Below are 19,987 nucleotides of genomic sequence, written 5' to 3' on the forward strand. Positions count from 1 at the left end.
CAATTCTCCTGTCTCAGCCTCGTGAGTAACTGGGATTACAGGTGTGCACCACCACACCCGGCTAATTTTTTGTATTTTTAGTAGAGACAGGGTTTCACCATGTTGGCCAGGCTGGTCTCCAACTCCTGACCTCAAGTGATCCACCCACCTTGGCCTCCCAAAGTGCTGGGATTATAGGCATGAGCCACTGTGCCCGGCCAAGGCAGGTTCTTGAACCCTTCCTAGCTTCAGAATCCTCAACTGTAAATGAGGATAGTGCTTATCACACAGGTTGAGGATGAGTGAGAGAGTGCATGTTAAATACCTAGAACAGAGCCCAGCAGAGAATAACTATTGTTACCATTTGGGGAATTTGAAGTCCACTTACATTCTCATTGGCAATGTATTATAAACTCTTAGATCTCAGCTGTAAGATCTGTAATCGTTTTGGAGGCTGTGCTACAGGTATTCCAGCTGCTATGCAGGGCAGGAGTGCTGTGGTTTCTATTATAACAATGTGAATAATATGCGGTCATTTACATCACAAGCTGTGGTCTACAACATATTTGCTGTAATACCTCCACATTGAGAGGGCCATGGAGAAGACTTTTTCCCAATTAAAAATATCTATTTAGCACTTACCGTGTGCCAGACACTCTTATGGGTAGTGGGATGCTGTCTTCCATCACGTCTTCCATCACGGTACTGCCGCGGCAAGGTACAAAACCGGTCAGAACCGGTATCAGGTGTACGGGGGTAGAGTGGAGTTTCATTCATGTTGTCAATTTGGACAAAGAGTATATTTTTATACTTCCATCCCCATACAGAAACGGCCTGCAATACATTTCACCTTTTCAAAGGGGCAAAAGATTGATATTTAACATATCACATGGATAGTAAGTGCTCATTAAATTGTATTCTTGATAGCTCTCATCTTTTTTGGATTACATAAATTATACATAATTATTTACCCTGAGAAATAGCACAGGCGCTTGAAAAACAGACATATGTTCAAGAAATACACAGACAAAAACCACACAATGGCTGATTAAGGGTGGGGGGATCTCGGAAACGCTGAGGAGACACTCAGTGTGGTAGGCTAAACAATACATTTCACCTTTTCAAAGAGGCAAAAGAGTGATATTTAACATATCACATGGATAATAAGTGCTCATTAAACTACTGTATTCTTGATGGCTCTGATCTTTTTTGGATTAAACAAATTATTTACCCTGAGAAATAGCACAGGTTGACAAATAGACATATGTTCAAGAAATACACAGATAAAAAACACACAACTGCAGATTAACAGTGGGGTGACCTCAGAAACGCTAAGGAGACATCCAGTGTGGTAGGCTAAATAATGACCCCATAGCTAAGTCCACATCCCTAACGTCCAGAATCTGCAAATGCTACTTCATGTGTAGTCTTGCAAACGTAATTAAGTGAAGGATCTTGAGATGGCCAGGTTATCCGGTGGGTCCTAAATGCAATCACATGTATCATTGTAAGAGGGAGGCAGAGGGAATTTGACCACATACAGAGAAGATGATATGAAGATGCAGACAGAGATTTGAAGATACTGGCTTTGAAGATAGAGTGATGCAGTCACAAGCCAAGGCATGCTGGCAGCCACCAGAAGCTGGAAAAGGGAAGGAGCAATTCTCTGCTAGAGACTCCAGAGAGAGCCTGGCCCTGCTGCCGCCTTAATTTTGGCCTAGTGATACTGATTTTGGACTACTAGCCTCTAGAGTTGTGAGAGAATAAACTTTTGTTGTTTTAAGCTGTCAGGTTTGGGATAATTTGTTACAGCAGCCACAAGAAACTAACATAGCCAGTCACTTTGGATTAACGAATTAATGACCGGAAAGACAATGGCTACTCTCTTAACCAACCATCTAGTATACATTCTGGTTCACCATGCCACTTTGGATTTAACATCCTTTATTTTCCTTTTGCCTTCTATTGAGTGCCAGGTAGCCCATAGCTTTTCTCTTAAAATGTTGATTTCTATGTCAGTGTTTTGATGGTGGATGGAACAGTGGCGTCTCCCTATTTTCTTCATAGATACCCCAGATAATTTTGATGCATGGATCCAGTTGGAAGGTATTAATCTAGGTAAGGGGTGCAGAAGTCTGATGACTTTGCTCCACAACAAAGAATACTACTTTGATGATATGCATGTGGTTATCTCCCAGATCTAGGATCTCTTTTCCTTGAATAGCGGAGGAAATAAGTAAAACCTTGAGCTTTGATCTCCTTTTTTTCCTTATTTTCTTATGCTCTGTCACTTCTCAAGGCCTTAATAAAATTTACTCTGACGAGGTGATCTTCATTTGTTTACTATAACTGACTAGATCATCAGCGATAGCTTCATTCTTTTACAATAAGATAACATTATATATGTTGATACAACACGTTTTCTTCTTCTTCTTTTTTTTTTTGAGACAGAGTCTGTCTCTGTGGCCCAGGTTGGAGTGCAGTGGCCCTATCTGGGCTCACTGCAAGCTCCGCCTCCCGGGTTCATGCCATTCTCCTGCCTCACCTTCCCGTGTAGCTGGGACTACAGGCGCCCACCACCTCGCCTGGCTAATTTTTTGTATTTTTAGTAGAGACGGGGTTTCACCGTGTTAGCCAGGCTGGTCTCGAACTCCTGACCTCGTGATCCACCCGCCTCGGCCTCCCAAAGTGTTGGGATTATAGGTGTGAGCCACCGCGCCTGGCCAACACATTTTCTTAAGATTAAACCCATTACATAAATGATCGTTCATAATTTTTGGAAGCACATCTGCCTTTAATATCCTGTCTTTGGATTGGGTGCTTTCTGCAGAGGGCCAAAGTTGCCATCACATTCGGATTCTTCCTGACTTCATTCTCAGAGGATTACTTTATCTTGAAGTGCTCAAGGCTCCAGGCACCATCTATAACGACAACTCCCAACTTTCCAGCTCATCTCCAGGCTGTGCTTCTCCCTGACTCAACACATTTTCAACCACGTGCTAGGCCTCCATCCTTGGATGTCGAAGAGCCATCTCCAGTTCCACCCAGTTCATCTTCATCAGAGCATCTATGAGTAGTCGTCTCTGCAGTCCATTTGTTTGCCTGCTTAGGAACAGTAAACTCCTTAAGGGCAGGGCTACTACCACGCTGTCAGAGGCGCTGCACTGGAACAGCGCGGGCACAGGGAAGCGTCGGTCACTCCTCCTGGGTACCAGGGCAGCAAATAAACCCAGCAGCTGCGTCTGCCTGCCTGGAGTTGAACCTTTTGGGCGAGGGTGTACTGGTCCTTCTGACACCAGCGAAGTATAAGGTCTACGTTTATGTACTTGTCAGATACTTAATGCCCTTCAATGACAGACGTGCCCCCCCAACACCTCCTCCAGTGTTTTTGATCCTTTGAGAACCTTTGAACCACGCAGGATCCTAGCCCTAGGGTGCGGTCGGATCTGCCGCGACGCCAGCCGCCGGGGATCCTTCCCGAGGCGCCGCCATGGGATCCGCGGTGACCTACGAGGGGCGGCGGCCGGCTGGTGGCCGTTGGGCGAAGGCGCAGGGTCAACGGCCGGGCTCCGGGGGTCGTGGCGAGGCCGGGGGTCCCGGAGCCCCGCAGCCCCGCAGCCCCGCAGGCCACTGCCGCGCCGCCCGACGTCACTTCCGACTGGAGCCAAGATGGCGGCGGCGCTGCCGCGGGCGCCGGGGCCGGCGGAACAGCAGTGGCGGCGGCGGCGGCCCTCGGCGCTCTGAGGCGCGGGCGCGGCGGGCGCGGGTAAGGAGCGGCGCGGGTGGGCGGCCTCTGGGCTGGCGCCGGGATGCTGGTCCCTCCCCGCGAGGAGCGCGGCGGCGACGGCGGCGGCGATACGCTGGGGACCCGGCGCCGTAGGGATGTCCGGGCCGGCGGACGCGCCCCCTCAGAGGTCCCGGGCGCGCCGGGGACCCCGGGACGAGGCGCGGGCCTCCGGGTCGGTGGTCCCGCGGGTGGGTGGCGGCGCAGGGCCACTCCCTGTCGGCCGTGGGGTCCCCGCGGCGAAGTTCGGGATTCGCTTTGTCGCTGTGAAGAGCCGCGCGCCCCGCGGGGGACGCGTGCGGGCTGCAGAGACTGGCCGGGTGCGGACGGCGGCGGGGCCACCTGGGACCCCACGTGGGGCCGGGCGCCGTCCCAATTGTCAGGACGCTGTGCTTTTCTCTTTTGTGTTCCTACTGAGTGTGTCTTGCACATTTGCACTCCTAATTTGTTTTTTGTCTTGCGTCTTTGTGTTTCCCAAATAGTTTTTGTGTGGTTTTAACCTGGAGATTGTCTCCCTCAGTGTTCCCACAGACCCACGGGTGTGTGTGTGTGCGCGTGTGTGTGTTACAGACTTGCAACTCTATGTTACTAATTTTGCTAATAAAGCTATCAGTGAACCTCTTTTGATGGTGGCAAGTGAGACATGAAGTAAACCTAACAGGTCAGTGTTATTCCTCAGACCTTTGTGGTTCCTTCGATCCACGCGTGAGCCACCGACCCTCCAGTCTTGTAGCCTTGTGTCGGGCTGTGAGCTGCGGCAACGACCCCACAGTTAACCGGGAAGTCCTGATTTCCTGAACTACGCAGCTGAAATTTCCCCTAATAGAAATTTCGTGTTGGCCCCTCACTTTTCTTTCAGTGTTGTATTAAGATTTTGGGTGTGTTTGAGACGTGGAACGTCTTTTGCTGAATCCCAGTAGGTCCTTAGATCCCTTTAATCAGACACCAGAACAATCATTTTTACCCCAGAAGTCGACTAAAATATTTCTTTAAGTTTTTGTTTACTCCAGGTTTATTAAAAGTGACCGAAACTTTTAACAACAAATGGAATCCTTCAATGATTTCTTTTACAATGGTACAGACTTCGCCTCGGTTTGATCGGTTGTGTCCAAGTATCAGAAAAATGTAGGCCTTTAAAAAAAAAAAAACATGATAGGAAATTTACATATATTAAGAAGGAGGAACTGAGACATATAGTCATACGTTCTTTTTTAGTAGGGTTCTGTGTTTCTGAGATGGTCCAAGCTGCCCCATCACTCTAGAGGCTTCCGGACTAACACTTATTGGCCAAATTTTTACATGTAGAATCTTAGTTTAGCCTTGAGATGACCTTTAAAGGTCATTTTTATTAAACCTTCTCATTTCGAGCTATGGAAACAAATCAAAATTCATAGTGGAACTAAAACTCATTTACATTTTCTGTGATTCCAGGGCTCTAAAAAGAGCTCAACACATCTGTTTTGGTTTGATTGAAATAAGTCAATACATTTTAAGTGCTTAGAAAAGTGCCAGAACATGATAATACTGCTCAGTAAATGCTTTTGTTGATTCTGAAGGTGGTTTCTTTAATTGAAAGGTTGGTATGCTCAGGTTTGTTTTTTCCTTATTTTGTGGACAGGGCCTGAAACAGTACAGTTTAAATCTGTAAGAATGTATTAGTTTTGTAAGCACAAAACATAACAAAAGATTCTCACTGTAGAAAATTGGAAAGTAGAGAAAAGCACAAAGAAGAAAGAGAAATTGGGCATAGTCTTCCCCCCTTCAGATAACCATTGTTAACATTTGGCAGATCTTCCTGTCTCTCTTGGTGTGGATATACGTATTTCTTTCCTTATTTTACAATTCATTCACGTATATATATTTACATTTTATACAGGATCGATAATATAGTGTATATATTGTTTGTAACCCGTCTTGCCTTATGATATGGTGAGCATGTATCCATGCCACTAACTAGTCAATATTATGTTTAATGGCTATTTAATAGTGGATGGGCTGTAAGTTATCAATCAAGTCCATATTGATCTGTAAGGTTTCCCAAGCCTGAGTTTTCTTTTCAGTAAGATTTGTTTGAAAGTTTCTTTTTTCAAATTGTGAGTTTTAAAGTTCTGTAATCTTTCGAGATTACAGTGAAAAATGTAAATTCTGCTTTTTAGCATCTAAATACGCATTTTTCTTGCTGGTGCATTCATAAGAAGTAACAATTTCAGCTTCCTTTCTTCCCTTCTCCGCTGTGGCTGTGCAGTTATATATATATATCTGCACACATTCTTTTGATGATTATTTTACGTTAGATGTTTATTTATTCATGGGACTGTTTCTTTAAGCAGGCTGTCTCTTTTCAAGTTCCAAATCTGATTTACAAACCCTTTTCAAGTCCTGTTAAATCACAGACTTTCCAGGATGGAAAGCACCTTAGGTTATTTACTATTTTCGTGTCTTCTGAGTAGCTTTTCATGTTACTTTTAATACCCATACAGAAAAAAAACCAAAACAGTGGACTTCTACTGGAAAACTCCATAATGGGGATTGGAAGAGGAGTAGGTTGATGGTTGGGGGAAAATCGTCAAACTTGCATGACGATGGGTAGCTAAGGGAGTTTCCAGATGATGAGGGACATCACCTGACCATCCTTACCACAGATAACTGCCGCCCTGTGTCTAGGGCTTCATGGTTTGTGCGCTGATCATCAGCTATGCTGTCACCTATGGTGACAACATTTGGTTAGAGGCCTGGGGTGGTAGTCCATCTCTCTATTTTTGAAGCTACAAGTTTCTAGTTAGAGCTGTAAAAACCACCATCATGGAGTGTCTGAAAGCTGTGGACTCCATTACTGAAAACAATACTTAGCCTCCATTAAAGCAGGGTTTCTCAACTTCTGCACGTACTGACATCTGGGTTGGATAATTCTCTGTTGTGGAGGACTGTCCTGTACATTGTAGGATGTTTAGCAGCATCCCTGTCCTCTATCAAGGAGATGCCAGTAGCACCTCCTTCCAGTGTGACAGCCAATAAAATCTCCAGACATTTCCAAATACCATTTGAACCACTGCAGTGAAGGAAGGCTCATCTAACTGTATGGTTGAATTATTGAAACAGATTATTGAATCTCTTTAAGAACTGTAAGGATAGACTAGATGGTTTACACCTTGAAGCCAAGAAATGGACTTCCAGGTCTGTCCACGTTCCTTTCCACCTTTGGTTTTTTGACTTCATTAAATGGTCAGTTTCAGCACTTTCGCTTCGGCGTCAGTTTTGTGGCATAAGGTAAAGCAATGTGAGGTGTCCTGGAGATCATGAAGGAGTTTTTATGACATGGAATCAGCAGTCTTAGTATACAGATTCAATTATGAATTTGAATAAATTTGCATAGAGTTGATGCGTGGTAAATAATTTAAGCATGTAGACCATTATGCTGAACAGCGCAGAAACAGTTGTCTTCTAGAAAAACAACTTGGTCCAGCAACCCCTTGAAGCTTGGTAGAGGTTATGCTGTAGTTTTTCCGAAACCTGTTTTTTTTAAAACAACCAATTTGAGGTTATGCACAGAAATGGTGAATTTGCCCTGAGGCAGTAAGGCTTACTTTTGAAGTGCTTACCTAACTTTAACTTAATATTTTATAATTTAAAGATAGTTCATTGATCTTTGTGGAAAACATGTAGCATTAGTGCAGCTTTCCTCTAGGGGGAAAAGTATAAGTTGCCAAATCCTTATTTGTAATCTTTTAAGTATAGATAGTATTGATTGAAGTTTTATTGTGGCATACGTCATCTTTAATCAGAATGTATTGATAAATAAAACATATGAAAAGAGATGTGCTTTTGGAGCCACATTTGGTAGGGGTGGTTTTCTGAATTACAGAACATCTGTATAATTTCACTGGAATGAATGCATGTGTCGTTTAAATATTCTTTCTTAAAGAGAATGCCTTTCATTCCCCACCCCCACCTTCCTGAGGCATGAATTAGAATTATTGTATGTAGTAAATCTGGCTCATTTGGAATGAAATATACTTACAATATTTTTCTTAGTACTGTGTAGTATTTATTCTTAGAGTCTTGATTCATGTCATGCCTATACTGTGTTTTCATTTATTAGTCCTTTGGAACATGCAATAAAGGAGATTTTACTGAATAGTTATTATTTTCCAGCCATTTTGGTGAAAAGAATATTTTGTAGCTCTTGCAATAAATCATACTCTGGGTTTTGCTTTGAAAGAGCTGAATTACTTCTTGGAACAGCTTGTCTGAAATATGTAAAGCTAAGTGCAACTGTTAGTTTGATTATAGGGGGCAGTCTGTCTGGAAATTGGTAAAACCCACACATTTTATATGTGCTTATGTGTAGTTCTGAGACCTATGTTAAACTCTAGTGGGATAATTCTGTGGCACTTTCAAATAATTTAAATGATGCCATCAAAATTTGAATTGTAAGATTCACTAAACCCTAGTATACTTCACTATGAATCCTGTACATTGCCCAAGACCTTGTTAAGAGAATATAAATTAAATATAATCTGGAGTATCAGTGTAAAAGTGACATTCTAAATGTTCCTCATGCTGTGAGACTTATTTTTTAGGGACTTTGCTATAATTCTGAAAGACTTAGTTTTACAGTACATCTGAAAGTAGGAGTTTTCAAAAGGATGGCTCTTGGGATAAATTTAGATTCTTAATTGTGAAGCTCTGTTACCACTTGTTAGAAGGCAGGTCAGCTCACCTGCTTGGGGAGATAAATATATGAATGCAACTCTCGAGTAATTTAATGGAGCCCTACCTCAGTGTACAGAATGACAGTATCGCAGATCAAGCATGGAGTACAAGTGATTTTCGGCTGTGGAGGGGGTAGGTGGGTCACTTGTCCCCTGTTATCTCTTCCTATTTGTAAGGTGAAGACTGTGATTACCTTTCTTTTTCATCGGAATGTTTTGAGATGAATAAAGAATAGGCAGGCAATTTGAGATACTTCAGGTTTTTCATGAACATTAGTAACATTTTTTCTTAGATATTTCTCCTAATACAATGAGTGTTGTGAAATAACATGGCAGTTATTGTTGAGAGAAAAACCTTCCCAGTTATCTATTGGGTCCTTAGGCGTTTTGACCTTCCCTCCCACTCTTACAGAACTTGGTGGAAGGGGCCACTATTTTTTCTAGCTCCTTCCGTGCCTTTCACAAAGCCACATCCTTCACCGTCTGCCCTTCTCTGTGGGTATTTTTCCGCTTGGCAATTTCCTTTCCTGAGGCACCCACTTAGGACTTCTGAATCTCCATCCCGATGTTGATGGCCTGTTTGTGCTTCGACCTGTTCTTCCACTTGAGACTGATGTACACTTCCTGGGAAGGTTGGGCATCTCCTTAGAGTCAGTAAAATGGAGCTCACTGGCCAGGTGCGGTGGCTCATGCCTGTAATCCCAGCACTTTGGGAGGCCGAGGCTGGTGGATCACGAGGTCAGGAGTTCAAGACCAGCCTGGCCAACATGGTGAAACCCCATCTCTACTGAAAACACAAAAATTAGCTGGGTGTGGTGGCGGACACCTGTAATCCAGCGACTCAGGAGGCTGAGGCAGGAGAATTGCTTGAACCTGGGAGGCGGAGGTTGCAGTGAGCCGAGATTGCGCCGTTGCACTCCAGCCTGGGAGACAAAGTGAGACTCCGTCTCAAAAAAAAAAAAAAAAAAAAATGGAGCTCACCACCTTTCACTTAAATATTGTTCCTACTCCTGACTGCTCTATCTTTAAAATATATTCAAACCACCATTCCTGCAGTCACTCACATTCCAATTTTGGGATTCATCTTTGCCATTTCTTTTTTACCTCCTGTTCAGTTAGCTAACATTCTGCCCATTCCTTCCCTCTGCAGTGTCAATCATATTTTTTGTTTCAGCTCTTGACTGCAGTTCAAACCCTAATTGCCTGTTCTCTTGGATTCTGAACCGACTTGCCTGGCCCCAGTCTTTCTGGCTGCCCTCTCCTCAGCTACTTCCTCATTCTTTTCTGTCAACTTTATCTTCCTGAAATATTCAGTTTTGTCTTGTCGATGGTGCCTTCTAGTCCAGAACTCCTCTTTGCCCAACCCAGGTGCCAAAGCTGCCTTCCTGATGGGCTGCCATGAAACCAGGCTCCTCTTACAGGTGATCATAGGCTCTGCTTCTCAGTCATTCCTCTTCCGTCTTTCTCCGCAGACCTTTTGGAATAGGGTGTGGAATAGGATAGTAACCCCTCACACGGTATCTGGGAACTCTACCACAAGGTCAAGTTTCGATTTAGCGTGGAACTCAGAGCCCTCTAGAACCGCCCATCTCTTCTGTCCTTGCTCTGCACTGATGCCCACTTGAGTTGCACTGTTTTGCGGACTAAAGCGGACAAACATAAAAAGACGGTCTTTCATCTTTTTTTTTTTTTTTTTTTATCATAAATGGTTAGGCATTTATTTATCTTCACCTTGAAACAAGAACTACTAACGATTTATTTTGAGGAAATATACTTTTTTCCCCCCAAAAAAAGCTCATGTGTGTAGTTTTAAGGACCTCTTAAACTGTAGAACAGTGCACACACTTTGCTCTGCAAACAGCAGGCATTGCCATTATTTTTAAGTACTCTAGAGAAGTAGTAACATATTTAGAGAATAAACCCCAAATCTCAAATTATTTAAAATAAAAGAGTCACTTTCTACCAAAAAGAAGAAAAAAAAGAAAAAAAAAAACACAACTTAGTAAAATCTTGGGAGAAGACCTATAGAATCTTGTAGTAATATGAGTGTGCCTGACACTGTAGCAAAAGAGTTTAAGTTGTCATTGTATCTGTTATGATTTCCGATTTTGCTTTAGGTTGTTCACCTGTGGATTCAGGAAGCCTCCCCATCATTTATGTGCAGGTTGTATGGAAGATGAAGAGAGTTCCGAGCAGCTCCTTGTAAGATGTCTGTATTGCTTAGAGAGTCTTCATGTGAGAAATGAAGACCTGGGTGCAAGGACCACTACCCTGTCCGTGCTGCTATAGCGTTCTTTCGCTTTTCAGGAAATTCACAAGTATTTTGCAGGATTCCTAGACATCTCTTGATTTTAAAAGTAACATCTGCATTGGCAACTCCAGTGGAAAAACGGTAACTCACAGGGGTCAACTGAGGATTCATTTTGTTTTGGGAGTTGTGAAATGAGCTATCATATGGCATCTTGCTTTAGAAATTTTGTCTGAGTTAGAAGCTTGGCATTTGAACGTTAGTAAAGAATTGATTTAATTTTCCTTTTATAAGTTAAAGTTTTTATACATCTAATGTAGGGAAAATGTCAGAAAAGAATCTTTCATGGAAGCTTCTGTTACTTTAATACTGTTTTGCAGGAGGTAATAATGGCCTTGAATCTGCAGCATAGTTCTCATCAGAGAGCAAGGACTTATTGGAAAACTTGTATTCTGACCTGCCCCCAGATTTTTACATTTGTGTTTCTTGGCAATTAGTCTTGAAAATAAGGAAAGGAAATTAACATTTTAATTCAAGAGTGCTTTGATTGGATGGAGTTACTTCATGCAGGAAAATTGACAATAATTCTTTGTTTTTTTTTTTTTTGTACCATTGGAGGGGAGGAATATCCTATAGTGAGAGCTAAGATAATATGTTTTAATTTCTTTAGAGAAACTGGGTATTTTTAATAAGGGGGTTATAGGGAATTATTGTAGGAACCCTAAACAAAGCTTGAGATTTGTGATGTAATAAATTACATGTTCAGTGGAATATGACTTAGGTGTATAAATTTAATCAAAAGTATGAGGGAGAGCATATATTAATAGCTGTCAATAACAGCAATCAATAATAAAGAATAAATAATCAGCAACTGCCATACGTTTGCTTCCGAGCTGGCTCATTATTAATGGATGCTTGGAGCAGTAGCTTTTGAAAATTTCCCCTTTAATCTTTTTTTTTTTCCCCCAAGTAAAGGAAGAGATATTCTGACAGGGAAAAAACCCTGGAATGCCACAATCTAAATGTGGATTTATAGTCCTTTCCTAGCATATCAGCAGGTCCCTTATTTGACATTTTGATATGGTGTTATTTAATTGCTTGGGGCCCATTGGACCCAGAGGGCTGTTGACCTCAGAGCTCTATAAACTTAGATATTTCAAACAAAAGCTTGAATCAGCCTCATTTTCTCATTGGAGCTCTGCGGCTCTAAAGCCACTGAGAACAGCAGACCCTTGCTTTTTTCTGATCTGTTCCATGGAATCTGTGTTATTAGTATCAGATCGTCCCACCAGGAGTAAAGCCGCTACACTCCGCTTGGCTATTTAGGTTTCTCTGCTCTATGCATTCGGGGAATCGGGGCCTGCGATAGTTGTCTGCATTTTCTGGGCCTCACTGAGGAAACTGATCAATGAAATGGGAGAAATGACTGGTTTATTTGTGAACATTCTATTCTTGTATCTCTTCTTATATATTTGTAGGTAGGGAAATTGCTGTATGTGGTATACTCTGTGTTAACCATTGTCTTTTGGTCTTGGGAGAAATCCTTCCCGGGGTGAGAGGCATGAGTGGTTTCAAGCAGAAAGAATTCATTGCCTCTGGTTCAGCAGCTTGCCACACCTTTCCTGTCTGCGCAGTCTCTCTCTCTCCACACACATGGAATCTCCTCATTCTTAAAAAGTATCAGATTTGATTTTTCACTTTATTTAATTTGGTAATATAGTCTGCATTTTAATACCAAGGTTGGGGCTATATTTTTTAGTATGAAGCTAGATGATTACTCTTGTGAAATTGTATTGTTTTAGAAAAGGAAAACTGATGAATTTTCATTTACCAAATTCCTGGGCAGATTCAATATCTGTGCTTTTGTTTAATCTAACAAGTGGGTGCTACGTGTTTTCATATTGATATCTGAAGTTTACAGATTCTAGTTGTGGAGATTTTCTGAAGAAAGAAAAGTTCAAAGATTGTAATTTAGGAGTTATACGTGGTAGTTTTCTATGACAGTGAATACTTTAATAGCATTTTGAAATCAGTAAAAACTGTTTTTGAGAAGGCGTATTTCAGACATTTTTATTATTTTTCTAGAAGTTTCAGGATTGCAAGAATCTTTTGGTCAGAGTAAGTTAAGGTCAGTGTTAGACGACACTACAAATCTAGTCTGCTAAAAGCTGAATCATCTCTGTATTTGCTACAGTATTTATTTGCCTTGAGATCTTCTTTATGTGGTGATTAGCTTTAGAATTTTTTTTTTACGTTGGCCATGAACTTTCTAAGACTCCTTTCCCAAAATTGCAACTTTTTTTCTTGTGTCTAGTCCATGTTTTCATTCTGGTCTTTTAAATTCGATAAAAACATATTCTCTTACTTATTTCTGTTTTACTCTTTATCCATAAACTTCCTGAATCATAAAAGTTAGTTTTTTTCTGATTCTTGATGTCACAATGTAGAATTTTTTGTAACTTAAAATAATTGTAAAATAATATCAGTGACTTCTATGTGACTATTGCAAAGTTAATTATTTTCCAGATACTCTTCCCTCCCTGCCAGAGATCTAAAGTGATCCTAAAGAAAATTGTAAAAAATTATATCAGTGATTTAAAGGTGAATGTACAAATCAAATATGTATTTTCCCAATTCTGTCCCTTCCCCCACAGACTTAAACTAATTTAAAAAAAAATCTGTTGCTCCTACTTTGCCTTTCATATAGATTTGTAGATTTTTAGAAGTCCGTAAAGGGCAGATATGAAGACAGTTTAAGTGTAACATGTATTATATTAATGCTAGTTTGTGTCTTTGTTTAGATAAACCTGCTTTATTTCAGAGGATTGGTAATAGAGAGTGCTGGGGCTGCAGGGCTGGTATGACCCAGGGAAAGGGCTGTCCCACATGTGTCTAGATTTTCTGGTCTCTGGACTTCCGTGTCAGAAGACAGCAGCTTAACAGTTGTCGAGGTTGTGTTGACACTTTATGGGACTAGGATCTTAAAAATGACTCAAATTATTTTATTGTTGTTATATTGATACTGATCATTAATCATCAAATCATCTTTATGCTATTAATAAATGTTTCTAAGACTGATTTGTCTAGAACTCGAAAGCGATATCTTGAAAAGTTAAGTGCATCTACTCATATTAAAGTCTTAGCTATGTAAAATAGAGATCAAACTCTTATTTTCTAAGAGTGTATGCTCTTATAGGACTGATAAATATTAAGGTGGGATAGAAGGGATATGTTAGACTTATTCAAGGGGTGCTGTAGAAATATTCAAGAAGGTTCGATCAGACGTGGAAATCCAGAAAAGAAACTAAGGCATAAGCCAAGGTTGGAGAAGTCCTAGGGATTTAAAGATTTTCAGTATCTGCCGTTAGCAAAGCAGAGGCACTTAATTGTTTAGCGCTTTAAAAAAGAGTGTTTGGCAGAATTGTTAAGGTTTCAGTGATACGCTTGGAAAGATTTCTCTCTGCCTCTGCACTGCTGGATTGATCATTCAGGTTCTCACATTTGATAAAACCTTGGCCTGGAGACACCGTGTGTTACTTACATGGGCGTGTAAAGACAGGACTGTTGAAGTCAACACTGAATATGAAAGTTATGTAGGATTGCCATGGCACTTCCATAGGGGTTTTGAGCAGTGCTGGAGAAATCTTAAGTTATTCCAAACATTTTTAGATGCTGTAGTTGCCTTAAAATACATTATTATCCTGTTGCAGCTCATCACATGGTTACCACATTCAGAAGTTCTCAGTTGGAAGGGTATTTGAGAATGTGTGTAGGTATTTTCGATTGTCAGGATTATTGGAGGCACTGCTAGTGTTGATTGCTCAGAGCAATGTTAAATGCCCATAAGGAAAGGGACTGTCTTGCTCAAGGAGTTGGCCAGTCCAAAATGCAGGGTTCTTCTGTTGAGAGACTCTGCCCAGGTCTTACTTCTTTGCCTTTAATACTTACCCTTGTTTCTGATATAGTTGAATAAAGAATTAAGTTTTTAAAATAACATTTGAGAATTCACTGTCAGATTTACAGTGTTTTTGTTGTTGTACAGTATTTTATGTATATAGATTGACAATTTTGTGAGTCCAAGAGGCAGAGAGGAAAAAATGAGGGTCTGGTTTTTAGCAATTAGCTATTGGAAGTAATAGGGAGGAGGCTCTCCCCACACAGATATATAGTGAATCTTTAAGAAAAAGATGTTATGATTTTTCTTTTCTCTGAAAGAAATAATGAGTGCATTCTCATTTGGACAGAGAGGAAACAGGTAGTGTAGAAAGAAAAGATTATTAATTATGTAACAATCTGAATTATATTCTAACCTTTTTTTAATTAAGAAAAGATGATAGCCTGGGCAGGCTGGCTGCTCACGCCTGTAATCCCAGCACTTTGGGAAACCTAGGCGGGCAGATCACGAGGTCAGGAGATCGAGACCATCCTGGCTAACAAGGTGAAACCCTGTCTCTACTAAAAATACAAAAAGAAATTAGCCGGGCGTAGTGGCGGGTACCTGTAGTCCCAGCTACTCAGGAGGCTGAGACAGGAGAATGGCATGAACCCGGGAGGCGGAGCTTGCAGTGAGCTGAGATTGCGCCACTGCACTCCAGCCTGGGTGACAGAGCAAGACTCTGTTTCAACAAAAAAAAAAAAAAAAAAGAAAAGAAAAGAAAAAGATGATAGCCTGGGCAACAAGGTGAGACTCCGTCTTTGCCAAAAAAATTAAAAAAAAAAAAAAAAATTAGCCGGGCATGGTGGTGCAAGCCTGTTGTCTTAGTTACTTAGGAGGCTGAGGTGGGAGGATCATTTGAGCCCAGGAGTTCGAGGCTGCACTGAGCTGTGATTGTGTCACTGCATTCCAACCTGGGTGACAGAGTACTACCCCGTCTCCAGAAAAAAAGAAAAACATGAGATTCATTGAGATAATAAAGAATACAATGTTTTAAGTACTATTTTAGTTATTCAGTATCAGATGTTAGGATATCTCAGCTGTCTGAATTGTGCCTATGAGCCAGCAATGACAAAAGGTGAGGAAAAGAAAAGAAGTGTTAAAGAGGGAAAACATGAAAAGCAGATGGTAAGAAGGCAGCGTCTCAAAACAGCAGCTCCATCCTCTCATGCCCTCAGGACAAAAACCTCAGTGCCATCCCTGACTTCCTTTCTTTCTTTCATGCCTAAGATCTAAAACTGCAGTACATCTTGGGTGCTCGAGACCATCATGGTCAACATGGTGAAACTCTGTCTCTACTAAGAATACAAAAATATTGACTGGGCATGGTGGCGCACACCTGTAGTACTAGCTACTTGGGAGGCTGAGGCAGGAGAATTGCTTGAACCCGGGAGGCGGAGCTTGCAGTGAACCGAGATCACACCACTGCACTCTAGCCTGGTGACAGAACGAGACTCCATCTCAAAAAAATAAATAAAATAAAAATTCTATCCATCCCTCCCTCCGTCCGTCCATCCAGGATCCAGTTACTTCTCACATCTCTTCTACTGCCTGAGCTATGCCCCCATCGTCTCTTGGTTAGATTGGGCATCAGCCTCCCACATTGCTTCTTCATGTGCCCCTCACCGACTGTGTACCAGCCACACCAGCATCCTGGCTCCCTCTCTGCTTCCCCAGGCTCGCAGCCTTGTGAGGCTTCTCGCTTTCACTTCCACCTCCACCTCCATATAACATTTCTCCCCATACTTTCCTATTCGAAGCTCATCCCTTTCCTGGCTTTTATGTAGACTGCCCCTTCTGAGTCCTTCTCTGACCACATTGTTGAATTTGCACACATAGAGGTAGAGACAGATTGTGATAACTATCTCCCTCTCCATAACTCTTTATTTTTTTCTAAAGCACTTTCATTTTCTGGCATGCCACATATTTTACTTACGTATTTACTGTAGCTGTCTTCCCCAAAAGGGCAGGGATCTTCCTCCTTTCCACTGCTCAAGGGCAGTGCTTGACACATAGTGGGTGCTCATTGGGAGGCAGGAGTAAAAAATGGGTGAAATGTAGTTTAGGTGCTTTAGCAGAAACCAAAATTATGAGACCTTGACCGAATTATCTTAAGCTCTTGTTAATTGAGGATGCTGGTGCTGTGCTTATTTTGGTGAAGGGGACCTGAGCTGGTTCACTGAAGGCAGCACAGTGCCTGCTGGTCCTTGGAAGAAGCTTCGTAAATGATAGTGTGATCATAATACCGATGATTCTTGTGAGAGGGAAAAGGCAAACAAAGGGAAATGGTAAAGCATTATAGCTCTTTCCAAACATCTTTTATTAAAACATTTGCATTTTACCGCAGAGGTATTTTGTTCTGTTCCTCAAAGAGAACTCCCCTGAGCCGGTGTTAATACATCTACCCATAAAAGCTTTGTAAGAGGACAAGTGAAACCCTTGACATCTTATTCACCTGGGGGAATAAGGTGTCATGCAGGGCCACCACGTGGAATTGGATAGTAGTCAGTAGGCATTTCTGGTCGAGGGTCAGGTGTGCACATCTGAGAGATGACTAACCTCATCACTATTTAATACCAAAATACACATTTTTAGCTTGATAACAATCTTAAGTCTTAGAGAAGAAGGTTGATTATGTTCAATATATGATGTTTACTAAGGCAGGACATGTAAATACAGATGAGAAAGATGCTCAGTATTAAAATGTAAAGGAATGGACTTCATGGTTTAACTTTCAATTCTCTGGCTTTTTTTTTTTTTTTCTGAGTACTTGCTTACCAAGAGTTTATATTGGTTTGGCTAGCAGTGCACTCTCTAACAAGATGCAATCTCATGGAATACATCCTTATGCCAATGATGAATAAAAGTAGTTCAGACGGCCAGGCCCTAACTTAAATATAGTGCTTTTGGTGGTTAAGGGTGATCAGGTGAGTGGTTAAATAGATCAAGAAAAGGAAAGAAAAATCCAACTACCTTATTAAAAAACAAGGGTAAAATATCAAAACAGTGGGTAGGCAGTAGGAAGAATGTATTCTTTGGGTTATTGACAATTAGAACATAATGTTACAATGTAAGCAGAGGCTTGTGAGTCAAGGAAGGAAAGATAAGTTATAAACAAGTACATAAAGAAATAGGAGAATTATGCCTAATGGTGTATGTATATAAACTTGTGGGAAATGTTTAGAACCTTACAGTGGAAGTTCTACTTAAAGTGTCGTGATTTAATATATTTTGAATTACATCATATGACTCTTAAGGCATACATTGCAGAAAGGACCATTTTCAGAGATTATTATTTAGAAACAAACATGTCATATGCACTTACAAGAAATAATTTTGTCTTCTTAATTTACTGTACTATGAATACATTGAACACGGGTTTTTAAAGGGACAATGTAGCTGTTTCCAAACATCTTTTATTAAAACATTTGCATTTTACTGCCAGTTTTTTGTTCTTTTCCTCAGAGAGACCTCCCGGTGGCCAATGTTAGTAAATTCACCTTTCTAATTCAGGAACTTGAAAAACAGAATAATGTAATGGGGTCTAATGGTGTTTACATTCAACACAGTATTGGTAAAAGAAAAAGAAGGACACTTATATTGCATAATAAGGTACTCAATAATGCTTTGTATTTCTATTAACAAAGCTAATTTATTTCTTCGTAGGAATGATGCAGTTCCAAAGTAAAGATTTGATGTCATCCTAATGAGTCTGCTTTCAGTTGTAGAGTACAGTGAAGCCCTAGTAAAGAGGAGTAAGAAATCTATTTTACTGGAGATAATAAATCTGACAAGGAAGCTCTCAGCATAGATTGAAGTTGATTTGGCATAGAGTTGCTTTATAAATAGCCCTTTGAGCAAACTCTACAGTTCTGTATGTGGTTTTAAATCCCTGTAAATTTGTAGGCAGGTACATATTACAATTGTCTGTTTTTCTTTTTAGGGTTCATGTAATCAAAGAAGTTTCTTTGTTGTGTGTATCTTTACAGAACACAACAGGAATTGAAAATGAATCAGGTGAGTTTAAAAATCAGAATTTATACAAATACATGACCTAGATGTTAGACCAGCTCTTGATTTTTACAAGATAGTAGCACACACATTCATTTCTCCTGGATTCTCATTTTTGTTTCTTAATACCATTAATTAGTTCATTGCGTTCATACTGTGCATTTGTTCGTGCAGTGGATGGAATGTGCGTTGTTGGGGCGTGGGTTGGCGTTTCTGTGGTTCCCTGAGTAGAGGACTCATTCTTAGGGATTTTCATTAAGACTTTCTTTTTGAATTCTCCCTTTCCACACTCTAGTGTGAGTTTTTTGTGTGTGTTTGTTTTGAAGCTTATTAAGCTTTCATTTTTGGCATTTTTTATTTCGTGATTATCTGTTGGTTGAAAAGAGAGGATTAAAAGTTATTTATAGAGACCGCAAATGTTCAAAGAAGAAACTTTAAGCATTTTGTCCTTGAAAAACCTGTTCTCAGAATAAAAACAAGAGGGCAGATATTGAAATGTAAGATGTGTTTCTCTTTACAGGAGATGTGGGATTACCTGGTGATTAAATTATTCTGCTATGGATATTTTCATAGCCTCCTCAAGGGTGTTCTGATAAGTAGAACCAGTTATGTGGATCTAATAATATATTCTAGAGTAGGATTCTTATTTTCTGGTTTCAATATCATCTCACTTGTAGTTATAGAAATTCGTGGGTGTCAGAAATGTTCTCTTTTTAAAATCTTCATAAGCACTTATTTTTAAAATAAGAAGGACAAAACCAAAAATATGAAGTATGTAATTTTTTTTTAAGTCCTTAACTTAAAACTCTCAGACTTGAGAACATTTTGTATCCCTCATCAACTGAAACTTCGGACACCTTTTTATCATTTACAGGTGATTCTAACTAGAGATCACAAGTTCAATTTAATTAGCGGGGCCAAGTTTAATAAATTCAGTCCTGTGTTGCATTGAGAGATGTGAAATTTTTGAAATGGATCCTTTTGATTTCTTTTCATTACTTTCTTTATCAGAAATGTTTATTTTAATGCAGAGGACGTATATCATAAAAAATGAATCTGGCCAACACATGGGGCACATGCTTTCTATTATTTTAAAACTTGCAGATTTATTGACATGCTTTTGAAGGCAAATTGTTTTTGAAATGGTGAGGTGGGGGAGGGAAAAGAGAACAAAGTGGATTTCACAGTCATCGTCCATCAAAGTTATGCTCATATATATTTCATAGATTTCATTTATTTTCCTATTTTAAGATTGATTCTTAATATGAACCTGGTCACTCAAAGGAGCTCAGTTTTCTATCGTCTAGGAACTGTTTTGT

The 19,987-nt window shown here is 40.5% G+C and overlaps 2 protein-coding genes across 5 annotated transcripts in view; one reads left to right on the forward strand and one right to left on the reverse strand.

Moving 5' to 3' along the window:
• Positions 1-19,987, reverse strand: part of DHRS3 (dehydrogenase/reductase 3) — a 1,035,619-nt gene that overhangs the window by 649,362 nt on the left and 366,270 nt on the right. The window lies entirely within an intron of this gene.
• PRDM2 (PR/SET domain 2) overlaps positions 15,379-19,987 on the forward strand; it is a 116,716-nt gene continuing 112,107 nt past the window's right edge. For 2 of the 4 annotated variants that reach the window (XM_050787799.1, XM_050787816.1), the window contains exon 1: positions 15,417-18,674. In XM_050787799.1, the coding sequence (XP_050643756.1) occupies positions 18,666-18,674 (9 nt within the window). In that variant the 5' untranslated portion in view covers positions 15,417-18,665. Of the gene's footprint in view, positions 18,675-19,987 lie in introns of all 4 variants that reach the window. The other 2 variants (XM_050787825.1, XM_050787808.1) reach the window with 2 other exon arrangements.

This window comes from Macaca thibetana, chromosome 1, assembly GCF_024542745.1.
Source record: "Macaca thibetana thibetana isolate TM-01 chromosome 1, ASM2454274v1, whole genome shotgun sequence".
NCBI classification, from domain to species: domain Eukaryota; kingdom Metazoa; phylum Chordata; class Mammalia; order Primates; family Cercopithecidae; genus Macaca; species Macaca thibetana.